Below are 13337 nucleotides of genomic sequence, written 5' to 3'. Positions count from 1 at the left end.
ATTAATAATTTAAATTTTGGATTGTTCGTTGCTAGTATATAGAAATACAATTCAGTTTGTATTATTGATTTTGTATACTGTCCTTGTTAAACTTGTTTAATTCTATTATTATTATTTTTTTTTTGTGGATCTTCAGGGTTTTCTATATAAAATATCATGTCCTTATAATTAAAGACAGTTGCTTCTTTTCCAATCAGGATATCTCTAATTAATTAAGAAACTTTGCCTTATTATATTGGCTAGATTTTCCAGTTGAATGTTGAAAAGAAAGAGTGTGATAAATTTCTTTGCTTTCTTCTTAATCTTAAGGCCAAAGTATTCACTCTCTAATCATTCTGTATAATGTTAGCTGTTGTTTTTTTTAATAGCTACCCATTATCAGCTGAGAAAGTTTGCCTGTTAGTAGTTATTTTGTGTGAACTTTTATCTTGAATGAATGTTGGGTTTTGTTAAGTGCTTTTTCTTCATCTGTTGAAATAATAGTGTAGTTTTGTCCTTTATTCTATCAGTACAATGTATGTATTAGATTTTCTATTGTTAAACCAACTTTGCATTCCTAGAATAATTCCTGCTTGGTTATGGTTTTATCCTTTTTACGTTGTTCACTAATATTTTAAGAATTTTCCATCTATTTTTATGAGGGGTATTTGTCAGTAATTTTCTGTACTTGTGATACCCTCTTTTGGATTTTGTATTAGAATAATACTGGCTTCATAAAATGTGCTGGTGTTACCCCCTGTTCTATTTCCTGAATGAGTCTGTAAAGGGTTGGTATTATTTCTTCTTTCAATATTTGATGGAAATCACCACTGTAGTCTTCTGGATCTGAGTTTTTCTTTGATTTAGTTATGAATTGAATCATTTTACTTGCTTTGGGTCTATTTTGATCTATTTCTTCTTGGGTCAGTTTTTAATAATCACTCTTTTCAAAGAACCAACTTTTGGATTTATTAATTTCTTTCTATTTTTTAATGTTTTATATTTTATTAATTTCTGCTTTAATCTTTTGTACCTTCTTCTGTTGCTTGGGGTATAGTTTGCTCTTTTTTTTCCTCGAAGTTTCTTAATGTGGAATTTTAGATTATTAAATTGTGACCTTTCTTTTCTGATTTAAGGCATTTAAAGCTCTCTACAGTTGGCTGTTTAGGTTGAATTCATGGATGTGGAACCCATGGATACAGAGGAGCAAATAAGGGATTTGAGCATTGGCAGATTTTGGTATCCATGGGAGATCATGGAACCAATCCCCCATGAATACCAAGGGTTGACTGTATACTGCTTTAGCTGAAACCCGTAAGTCTTGAATTAGTATGTTTTTAATTTTATTCATTGTAAATTATGTTCTAACTTCTCTTACAATTGTTTCTTTGATCCATCAGTTATTTAGAAGTATGTTTCTTAGTGTCTAAATATTTGGGAATTTCCATAGTTTTTATTTGTTGTGTAATCAAGTCTGTTGTGGTCAGAAAACATACTTTGTATAATTTTCTTTTTAATTTATTGAGAGGTATTTTATATCCTAGTATGTAGTGTGTCTAGAAGAATGATCCACTATTATTTGACAATAATATGCCTTCTGCAATCATTGGGAGAGCACTCTCCATATTTCAGTTTAGGTTAAGTTAGTTGACAGTGTTGTTCAATATTCTGTATCTTTAATGATATTTTGCCTAGCTGTTCTGTAAATTTTTGAAAGTAAATATCTATTATTGTTGAATTGTCTATTTATTCTTTTAATTACAGCATATTTTGTTTCATACATTTTAAGCTTCTGGTAGTACTGTTTCCCCCAAAATAAGACCTGGCTGGACCATCAGCTCTAATGCATCTTTTGGAGCAAAAATTAATCTAAGACCTGTCTTATATTATATTATATTATATTATATTATATTATATTATATTATATTATACCTGGTATTATATTATATTATATAAGACACGGTCTTATATTATAGTAAAATAAAACCAGGTTTTATATTAATTTTTGCTCCTAAAGACACATTAGAGCTGATGGTTCAGCTAGGTCTTATTTTCGGGGAAACATGGTAGGTGCATATACATTTATAATTGTTTTATCCCCTGACATGTTGATGTATATCCCCTGATACATATTAATACAGAATTTAAAATTATGAAATGTCCTTATTTGTCTCTAATAATATTATTTGTCTTAATGTCTATTTTGTCAGATAGTAATATCGCAAATCTTGCTCTTGTATGGCTATATTTTGCATGGTTATCACTCTTTCATCATTTCAGACTTTTCGTGTCTTTGAATCTAAGGTATTGGAGACAGTTTATAGTTGCTTTTTAATGATGTAACAATCTCTGCCTTTTGGTTGGGGTGTTTAAATCATTTACATTTAGCATAATTATTGATATGGTTGTATTTATATTTGCTATGTTTCTATTAGTTTTCAATGTGCTCTTGTCCTTTTTATTTCTCTGTTCTTCTGCTATTGCCTTCTTCTGGGTTGACTATTTCTTGTGTGTTTTTAATTTATTTGTGTATTTTATGTATTTATTATATATATCATTTTCTTAGTAGTTATTCTAGTGATTCCAATATGCATTCTAATTTATCATAATTTACTACAGACTAATACTTAATTCTGGTAAAATACAGAAGCTTTGTCCCAATATAACTCTATTTCCTTCATCCCCCTTTGTGCTAGTGATATACCCAATACAATAGCATTATAATTATTGCTTCATACAATATTATATTTTTGAAAGAGGCCAGGTGAAAATAAGAAAAATATATTTATAGAGTTAACCCATTACTACATCTAAAGAAGGTTTGTAGCAACAAGTTCTCTCAGATTTCATTGATATGGGGATATCTTTATTTTGCCTTAATTTTTAAAAGATAATTTTGGTACATATAAAATATTAGTTAACATTTTTTTCTTTCAGCACTTTGAGCATGTAATTTCATTGCAATCTAGCCTTCATTATTTTATATGAGAAGCCAATTATTAATTGTATATGTCACTTTTCTTTTGTGACTTTTAAAATTTTCTCTTGATTTCAACATCTTTCATGATGAGCCAAGGTATGGATCTCCTTGTATTTATTTTACTTGGGACTTATTGAAATTCTTGAATGCAAAGATGAATTTTGTTCATCAAATTTGACACATTTTGAGCCATCATTTCTATTTTAAGTGTTATTTCTTCTTTAATTTTATTAATTTTTAACATTTAAGTTTAAAGTGTACCTCATGGTGATTTGATATACATATACATTGTGATAGAATTCTCCCTATCTAATTAAGAAATCTATCACCTCACATTTCATCTTTATTTCATTGTGTGTGAGAATATTTAAGTTGTACTCTAATAGCAAATTTCAACTATACAGTGTAGTATTATCAGTTATAGTCACCATGATTTACATCAGCCACTCAGACCTTATTTATGTTATAGCTGCTGTTCCCACTCCCTAGCTCCGGACAACCACTTTTCCTTTTCTACTCTCTGCTTCTGTGCATTTGAATTTCTTGTTTTTGCAAATGGCAGAATTTCTTTCTTTCTAATGACAGAATAATACTGCATTGTATATATCTACCGTATCTTCTTCTTTCTTCACTCTTAAAATTATTTTATTTATTATTTTAGTATTAGTTTCAGGTGTACAAAACAACATAGTGATTGGATATTTATATACCTCACAAAATGATAACCCCAATAAGTCTATCACCCATCTGACACTGTACATAGTTTTTATAATATTACTGACTATATTCCCTATGCTGTACTTTATATCCCTTGATGAATTTTTAAAATTATTATTGACATTCAATATTATTTTATGTTAGTTTCAGAGGTACAGCATACTGGTTAGATATTTATGCAATTTATGAAGCGATCCCCCACTAAGTCTAGTACTCATCTGACACTATACATAGTTTTTATAATATTATTGACTGTCTTCCCCTTACTGCACTTTACATCCCCATGACTATTTTGTAACTACCAATTTGTACTACTTGATCCCTTCACCTTTCTCACCCAGTCCCCAACCCCTCTCCCATCTAGAAACCATCAGTTTGTTCTCTGTATCTATGAGTCTATTTCTCTTTTGTTTGTTCGTTTATTCTATTCTTTAGATTCCACATATAAATGAGATCATATGGTATTTTTCTTTCTCAGTCTAACTTATTTCACTTAGCATTAATACTATTTAGGTCCATCCATATTGTTGCAAATTATAAGACTTCATTCTTTTTTATGGAAGGGTATACTGATAAGGGGTTAATATCTAAAATTTATTTTTAAAAAACAACAACACAAAAAACTCACACAACTCAACACCAAAAAAAAACAATTGAATTAAAAAATGGGGAGAGGACCTGAATCGACATTTCTCCAAAGAGGACATACACATGGCCAATAGATATATGAAAAGACGCTCAACGTCACTAATCATCAGAGAAATGCAAATAAAAACCACAATGAGACATCACCTCACTCCTGTCAGAATGGCCAACATCAATAAATCAACAAACAACAAGTGTTGGTGAGGATGTGGAGAACATGAAACCCTTGTGCACTGTCAGTCGGATTGTCAATTAGTGTAACCACTATGGAAAATAGAATGCAGGTTCCTCAAAAAATTAAAAATAGAATTACCTTATGACCCAATAATTCTATTCCTGGGTATATATCCAAAGAAATCCAAAACACTAATTCAAAAAGATATATGAACCCTTATATTCACTGCAGTGCTATTTACAATAGCCAAGATATGGAAACAACCGAAACAACCCATGCCAATGGATACCTGGATAAAGAAATTGTTGTACATATATACAATGGAGTATTAAGCCATTATTTCTTCACATAAGTTTTCTTTTTTCTCTCTGCTCTATTTCTGGTTTTCCTATTGATAAGTTTGTTGTTATCTCAAGGACTCTGTCTGTGACTCTGTTGATTTTTCATCTATATTTTTCTCTCTGTATTTCCATTGTCAACTTTTATTGATCTTTCTACAAGTTACTAATTGTTTCTTACACATCTCAAAGCTTCTTTTGAGCCCCTCTACAGAATATTTCATTTTAGTTACTGTACTCTTCAACTCCAGAATTTCCAATATCTATCTGAGATATATATATATATATATATATATATATATATGTGTGTGTGTGTATACATATGTGTGTGTGTGTGCTTTAGCTGAAACTCATAAATCTTGAATTGTTCGAACCATTGTTCTAATACAAATACATGTATTTTCATTGAAAATCTCTTTGTTCATTATTATTATACTTTTCTTTAAATCTTCAAATTTGGGTTTCTTAGTATTTGAACACTTTTTAAATAGCTGCTTAAAGTCCTGTTTGCCAAATTTAACCCGGAGACACTCAGTTTCCATTGACTTTTTTTTTTTTTCTGAGTATGGGTTATACATTCCTACTACTTTGTATATTTCATATTTTTTGTTGAAAACTGACATTTTGGATAATATTTTGTAGTGACTCAAGATTATTATTTTACTGTAAAGATTATTTTTGCTGTTTTATTTTCATTTGTATCTTTGACTGAGCCAAATATCTCATTCCTTGCTTTCTTGCTATGTAGCTGTTGATGTATCTGCTAAGAAAATACTCATTCATTTATTTTTTTAAAGCCTGGCTTCCTAGGTTTCCCCCCTGTATTTGTATAACTTAGTGAGAGGCCAATGACTGAAACAGTTGTGCTCAAACACCTCAAGCCAGTAAGCTTCTACCCTCTGCATATGGTCCTGCATACATTGGGGAGGGCACACAAAGTTCAGGCCATTTTTACATTTACCCCAGCATTTGTTTTCCCCTGGGATTTTTAAAATGTCTTCTAAGTGATGGTACACAGCCTTATGGTCAGTCAGAAGTATGTGAATTGCTTAGTCCCTCTTTGGCCTCTGCTACCAAGATGTGAAAACAGCTAGAAATACACGGAGTGACAATTAAGTTCACGAACTTATCCTAGAAAAAGTGCTACATAACTCCTTGCTGAATATCACCACAGTCACCTACAAAGTACTCCCTTGGGAAGCTATACACTGACGCGAGTGCTTAGTTCACCCTTCAAAGCAATTTTGGAACTCTTTTTCTGGAATGGCCATCAGAGCTGACATTGTATTACCCTTGATTTTTTAATGTCATCAAAATGTCTTCCTTTCAATATTTCCTTTATCTTCAGGTAAAGAAAGAAGTCATAGGGGAGCGGATCAGGTGAGCAGGGAGGATGTTCCAATACGGTTATTTGTTTACTGGCTAAAAACTCCCTCACAGACAGTGCCGTGTGGGCTGATGCATTGTCGTGATTCAAGAGCCATGAATTATTGGCGAAAAGTTCAGGTTGTCTTTTTCCCGCAGCCTTTTCAGCACTTCCAAATAGTAAACTTGGTTAACTGTTAGTCCCATTGGTACACATTCATAATGAATAATCCCTCTGATATCAAAAAATGTTAGCAACATTGTTGCAACAAGTTCGTGAACTTAATTGTCAGACCATATATTTGCTCCCACCATACAATTTGAGGCCATCCTCCTTACTCTAGGTGAAGGTCATAACTTTCATCAAAAACATCTGTGAATATGACTGTTGCCTACTACCTCAAATTAGGTAAAAGCCGCTTTTAACCATGGCAGTGCAGTTGCTGACCCTCATAGCCTACCCTGCTTTGGTAGACCCTCCATACCAAGCAAGCAACAGGGGTAAGACAGGAGTATCCTTAAGCAAGAACAATGCAGATTCCTATTGTTCTAATCCAAAGTTTACCAGTTTTGCAAGTTTAAATGCTTGTCAAGTTGATATAGGCTGCTGATCAATTTCCAGAGTGCTATAACAATTGTTTTGGTCAATTTGTCTAGATTTATAGTTGCATTTTGGGGAAAAGATTTGCTGACCTCCTTATTCAGCCATGGCTTGAAATGCTACCACTTAAGGTAATTGTCTACTGATTCTAGTAAGGGGGGGGGGGAGGTGAGGGTAAGGGGGATCGAATATATGGTGATGGAAGAACTGACTCTGGGTGATGAACATACAATGGGATTTATAGTTGATGTAATACAGAATTGTACACCTGAAATCTATGTAATTTTACTAACAATTGTCACCCCAATAAATTTAATTAAAAAAAAAAAAAAAAAAAAAAAAAGAATAAATCAAGAGAGAAAACTGTAGACTCACTTTACTTCTGAAAATAGTTTCAAGTTTTCTAAAGGAAATATTAACTATCCATATTCAACAATATATTAAAAATATGTTATGGTTAAGTATTATTTACCCTAAGGAAAACAATTGCTTAACATTAGCAAATTTATCAAGAATTTTATTATATTAATAGACTAAAGGAAAAAAATCAGAAAATTATTTCAATAGTTGCAGAGAAGGCATTTGATAATGATCAAAATATTCAGAAGATTAAGACCATAAAAGAACTTCCTAAACTTGCTAAAGTTCATAGAAAAGATACCTACAGTAAACGTTATACTTAATGGAGAAACTTTAGATGTAGTCTCTTTAATATAGTGGAGAGAGGCAGTGTGATATTCATTATCATCACTACTGTTTAATTACTGAACTCTAGATCTTGCCAATCATATAAGGAAAGAAAAAGAAATGAAGATTGAAAGGGAAGTTATAAAACTATTATCTCCTATTATAAGCAGATAATGTGATCACCTACCAAGAAAAAAAAAGAATTAACAAATAAATGATCAAAATAGAAGCTATCATAAAGTTGTTCAATATAAGATCAATCTGTATAAATACAATTTATCTATATTAACAATAACCAGGTAGAAATACCATAAACAACAAAATACCAAGCAAAATAGCAATACATTTACAAATTGTCTAGGTATTAACAAAATCACAAAAATCACTGTGGAAACTACTTTATAAATTTCATAAAGTGCACAAATTACAGGAATTAATGATAAGGTATTTTGTGCTTTTCAGTCGGCCAAGTCAATATTATAAAAAGTCAATTTTACTCAAATTAATTTATAAATTCTTTGTATCCCTAGTCACATTGGGTTCCCAAACTCAAATTGGATTTTTTCATAAACTCAGCAATTTTTGTTATTTCTAATATATACATGAAAACATATTATCTGTGCCTAGGTAAATCAACTTTGAAAAAGAAGAACTAAGAAAGGAAACTTGCCTTGTTTAATTATTAAAGCAATAAACTAATCTGAACTAGAATAGAGAACTTAGAAACATATATACACATTTTATGTGTTAATATCCTACAAAGTTGGCTTTCTAAATCAATGAGAAATACTGAATGAATCGATTTAATCAATTAAAAAACAAAGGTCTGTACATGGACTAAATACGTTAGAGATTAGAAATTATGAAGAATTTGACTGGGATGGTAGAAAGGGGAATGGTGAAAAGGAGTCAAATTTGGGATTTACTTTAGAGAATACCAACAAGACTTATTTATGGATTGGACCTTAGAGTTGGAAGGTGAAAGAATAACATACTAGTGAAGAAGAAATTGATGATGCAAGAGACAGGATATCTGTAGGACAGAAATTCTTAAACAGGTAGAGCACCTTATTCTGAGAGCGAGTGTAAGGATTAATTTTTGATGGGAGGAATCTAAGCAGAAAAACTTGGTTGATTTTTTTCTGTTATAGTGGAGAGAAAAACACCCAGAAAAACATAGCATAATTGCAGGAATCCATCTAAACACAGAAAAGTAAAAATCTAGACAGAAATTACCTGAAAGGCACAGCCAAACATTAATTGCATTAACTTAGAAGTAAGTAGTTTCTTAGGGAGCAAAACAAGTAACTGTAAACTTTACTTAGAGGTGAAAATTCTAATTCAGGTATAAGATGTTAACAGAGAGGTAAAATGTCTTAAACGTTTGTAATTTTATTTCTTAAAAATCCTATTTGATTAAAATTCAATAAATGTGTGCCAACATATGAAAACATCTGACTAGTAATATTTTTAAGACAGCAAGTTTGTTAGAATTGAAATGTGTGTGTGTGTGTGTGTGTGTGTGTGTGTGTGTTTTATTTTTATGTCATTTGCTTATATACTATATTTTAAAACACCATTGATGTATCAGTTTTTCATAAAGGAAAAAAGAAGCAGAGAAGGGGGAAAATAAATCTTCTAGAATGAGTGCTGTCTAAATGTGACAAATAAAGGAAAATTTGAAAGTCACTAGTAAAATTGTCTGACCTGCCATAGATTTTGCAGAACACAGAAGCTGCTCCCTTTTGCTCAGATAAAGGATTTGCAAATTGATTAATTGAGTGGTGAGGGTGTTACTGTTTTAAAAGTGAGACTGGCTGAGCCCAGGCAAAGAATTTGGTTGACTAGCTTTTCTGCGGAGGCTGAGGTTCTCAGACATTCCTAAGTAACACTAACAAGGAAGATGGTAGCTTGGTTAGACCAAGGATGTTAAAGTCATTTGGGTGTGCCTGCCCTGACTGATTATTTTAATTATGTGTTAGAGACAGGAAAGGAGGAAGAGAAAAAAATATTGGAGAAGAAGCTACATAGGAGACCTGGAGTGATGTGAGTAGTTGTCAGGATACCTGGTGATGGCGCCAGCTTTGTCGATAACTTATTGTGAAACACTATAGGCCAGAACATTTTCCCCAATCTGGGCCTAGAATTTTTATTTATTTTTTTGTATAAATAGAAATTTTTGAATAAATAAAAAGATATATTTATAAAGTGAAATGGTTGTATGGTGATTTGCATCTGTGCAATTTCTTTCGATTTAGATCATTTTTTTTAATTAAAAAATATGTTTTACTACAGAACTCTTTTCTCAAACAAACTTTGGCCTGAATCCCAATCCGGAAAAATAGCAACTCTCATTGAATTAGGAGTACAATTCAGGTATTAGGAAAGAGCTTAGAAAAGTCAACGAAGAAAAGAAAAAGGAAATAAAATGAGTGAAATGCCTCAAATGCTAATACACGTGAAACACTGCAGCTGGCTTATATTCAGCCATGTTCACTCCCTTCTTAGTAGCTGGCTTCACAACAGGTATGTTCACTCCCTTCTTAGTAGTTGGCTTCACAACAGGTATGACCTAGTAATTGGGAAATACACAGCTCTACATAGAGTCAAACATAATCTCGAAAGCAAACATGGCAAATTGACTCTCAATAGTCTCACCTTTGCTGGGGTAGTGGCCCTGGTGGCTCTTCCTAAATACCTGGCCCCTTTCTGGGATTTTGCTTCTTTTTCCCTGGAAGAGAGCAAGGAACAGCATAGCTTAGACATGCTCGCCCAACATCTAGGGATAACAGTATACATAGTCAACTTAATTCTGAATGTTTTCCTTAGTATGTCAGAAGTGGACGTATGTCCAGAAATGAGTCCAAGTACCACAAACCTCTCTTCAGTGCAGAAAAATACCTCAAACATGTTTCTACTGAAGGCGAGAATCTCTAACTTCCTAACGAATAACCTCCCCCACACCTAAAATGCATCCAACATCCAGGTGTCACCAACTCTAAACGCTGTTTGTATCATTGTTGGAATGCTCTCTTTGACAGGCAGTATTCATATTGAACCAAAATCTACCTGCCTGTTTTGGTCCTGGTTCCAATGTCTAAGGACCCACAGAGCAAATTCAGCAATTTGAGGATAGCTTTTATGTCTTGTACTGTCTCCTTCTTTCCAGGTTAAAAAACTAAGTTTATTCCAACATAATTTGCATAGGTAATAAAAATAATAATTGAGTGGATGACTTCGAAGTGGTAAATAAACTGCCTTGTGTGTCTTAAGTCATCTCATTTTTATTTGAAATTAGTTTTCAGCAAACTTATTATATTCACAGTTTTAGTCTACTATCAAAACATCCTATCTAATAAGAAGGAGACTTCATAGTAAATAATACACTTGCTGGTTTACATTCAGCTTTCAAGAGAAGAAGAAAGGATTTTTCAATTTTCCTGGGCCTCCTTCACCCTAAATCTTGTCCTGCCTTCCTTCGTCTTCCCACAGTCTCTTCACTAGAAGCAGCACATGTAATCAGAGCTTCATTATCCCAATATTATTGACTGTCAAATTAAATCCACTGACACATACCAGCCTGGCATTTAAAAAGCTAATTATCACATAATTATCTTAAATTAAGCTTAGCATCGGTTTGGTACCAGTGTTGAGGTTTTCATGGTCAGAAACTGAGAATGACCTTCCTGTTCAAAAATAAATTAGGACACCTTGATTTGAGGACTTGCAATTGATAACTCAAGCCTTCTTCCACTTTTGGGGTGTCACTGAAGAGAAGGAATCAAATTCAGGAACATTGCATAGATGTTGGGGAAATTCTGGGGTACTAATTCTGAGTTACATGTAACTGAAGGCTACAATCAACTTTTTAGTCCATCTCACCCTAGCTAATCCCAAATGTCTGAAGATACTGGCAGCTCAGAGTCAGACTGTATCCTGCTTAAACCCTTCTATGGGTTGGCTGCCAGAAGAAATGTCTGGCATCATTTCCCAGGGGGTTTTCTCAGTCCCTAAGGTACAACAGAGTCACGTCTTAACAGGCCCAAGAAATCTGACTTTTTTTCTTTCTTTTTTTTTTCCCAGAGCCAGGAAACTCAAATTGGAACTACATTCTCAAAAGACTATTAAGTTTTACATAAGGTGTACTGGGCCCTCTGGGGTGTTTTGGAATACCATTTGAGTGATTATTAAAATCTTTCCAGGTAGGTGGTACTTATCCAACTTGATCTGATGAGAGGTGCCAGAATGGTTTATAAAGTATTTTATTTAACCATTTCGATTTAGAAAAACATAATGGACAGAAAATAAAAAAGAATGCATTATATTTTATATAAGTTGAAGAATCCTTTCTTATTCTCTTGAAAACTGAATGTAAATCAGCAGGTGTATTATTTACAATAAGCTTTCCTTCTTATTACATGTTTTTGATAGTAGACTGAGACTATGAATATAATATAATATATAAAACTATAGACATTATAGTTTATGAGTTCAGAGAAGAGCTGGTAACTCAAACACTTAGAAGAAAGAAAATGTTTACTCACAGTACTATTTTGCACCTGGCACATTTTTTGAGGAAAATCATTGCATCAGGGACTTTAAGAAGTTTTTTATCCTGGGAACAAAACAACTTCCCATTTTTCATCAAGACCCGAAAATCATTGCATGTTTCCTAAGGGAAAGATGAAGAAAAAAAAAGTTGTGTTTATTGAAACCTCATCAAAGCAAGACTTTACCTTCTAAAAACTTCCCTGAGCAATATTATTTAATAACCACTACCCCCTTTACATGGAAGACATTCACTCAGTTTTTACAAAAAATACAAACGAAAATAGTGACTCTGGATTGTCTATTGGAGATTGCAAATTCACCTAACAAGTGTTCATTTAAAACAACTAGTGAACTGGAAGGAACAAGGGACTTGGTGTCAAAAGACTTCAATTTATACTCCAGGGTTCTCATTTACAAGCCCACTAGCCCTAGGAAATTAACTTCTCAAAGTCTCACTTATCCTATCCGTAAAAATAAGGGATATAAATACATATGTTTCACAGGTTTTCAAGGATTAAATACTACAAGTATGTCAAGCCCTCAAAGAATGCCTGATACATAGTAGATATTCAATAAATAGATTCTCGTTCTCTCCTCTTTCTCCTCCTTTTTATTATTGTTGCTTTTGTTGCTGTTGTCCTTCCTATTACTGGAGTATGCTGATGGCACATGTAAAGTACCTAGAACACCGTAGGTCATAATATGTTGTAAAAGGGACTATGAAAAGCTTGCTGAGGGACTGAGACAAAGTGTGTGAGCATCGAAAACTATGAAGTGCCTCTGCCCATGTACCCCAAAGGACGTAGTGCAAGATACCAGCTCCTAGAAATGTTAACAGTTACCAAATTTAAAAAAATTTTTTAATTAAAAAAAAAAAAAAGATCCCTTGGTCATATATGTTTGGAAAACACATTTCTAGATTAGTTCTCTTCTGAAATAAACCTCAGGTCCACTGATATATGTCTAATGGACACAAACTGACTTACTTAAAAGCTAACGAAGCTTAAGTATCCAGGCCCTTCACTGTCACATCCCCAGAGAGGCCTAGTCATTTCATATTCTCAAGTTGTGTTCTTTTCTTAAAAGTCCTCCCACCAGCACCCCAACCACCATCACCCCCGTCACTACCAGAATCAAACTTTACAAACTTATGGAAATACTGTGCAATTTTCTCCAAACTTGCTTAAATCTCTCTTTCTCTTTTTTCCATTCGTTTGTTCTAACTTTCTTTTTCTGGCATATTCTCTGGTATTACTATTTTGCTACTCTGTGTGACTGTGACATCCTTCAAGACATGGT

At 32.9% G+C, this 13337-nt stretch overlaps 1 protein-coding gene across 2 annotated transcripts in view; it reads right to left on the bottom strand.

Moving 5' to 3' along the window:
* The window catches only part of SPINK5 (serine peptidase inhibitor Kazal type 5), an 83220-nt gene that overhangs the window by 60194 nt on the left and 9689 nt on the right, over positions 1 to 13337 (bottom strand). For both annotated transcript variants that reach the window (XM_019738993.3, XM_019738996.3), the window contains 2 exons: positions 12032 to 12159; positions 10146 to 10218 (listed from right to left, as the gene is read on the bottom strand). In XM_019738993.3, the coding sequence (XP_019594552.3) occupies positions 10146 to 10218; positions 12032 to 12159 (201 nt within the window). The remainder of the gene's footprint in view (positions 1 to 10145; positions 10219 to 12031; positions 12160 to 13337) is intronic.

Source organism: Rhinolophus sinicus, chromosome 5, assembly GCF_057876585.1.
Source record: "Rhinolophus sinicus isolate RSI-liver-muscle chromosome 5, RSI-T2T, whole genome shotgun sequence".
NCBI lineage: Eukaryota > Metazoa > Chordata > Mammalia > Chiroptera > Rhinolophidae > Rhinolophus > Rhinolophus sinicus.
The sequence above is the reverse complement of the archived record's forward strand: the minus strand, read 5'-3'. Positions and strand labels throughout refer to the sequence as shown.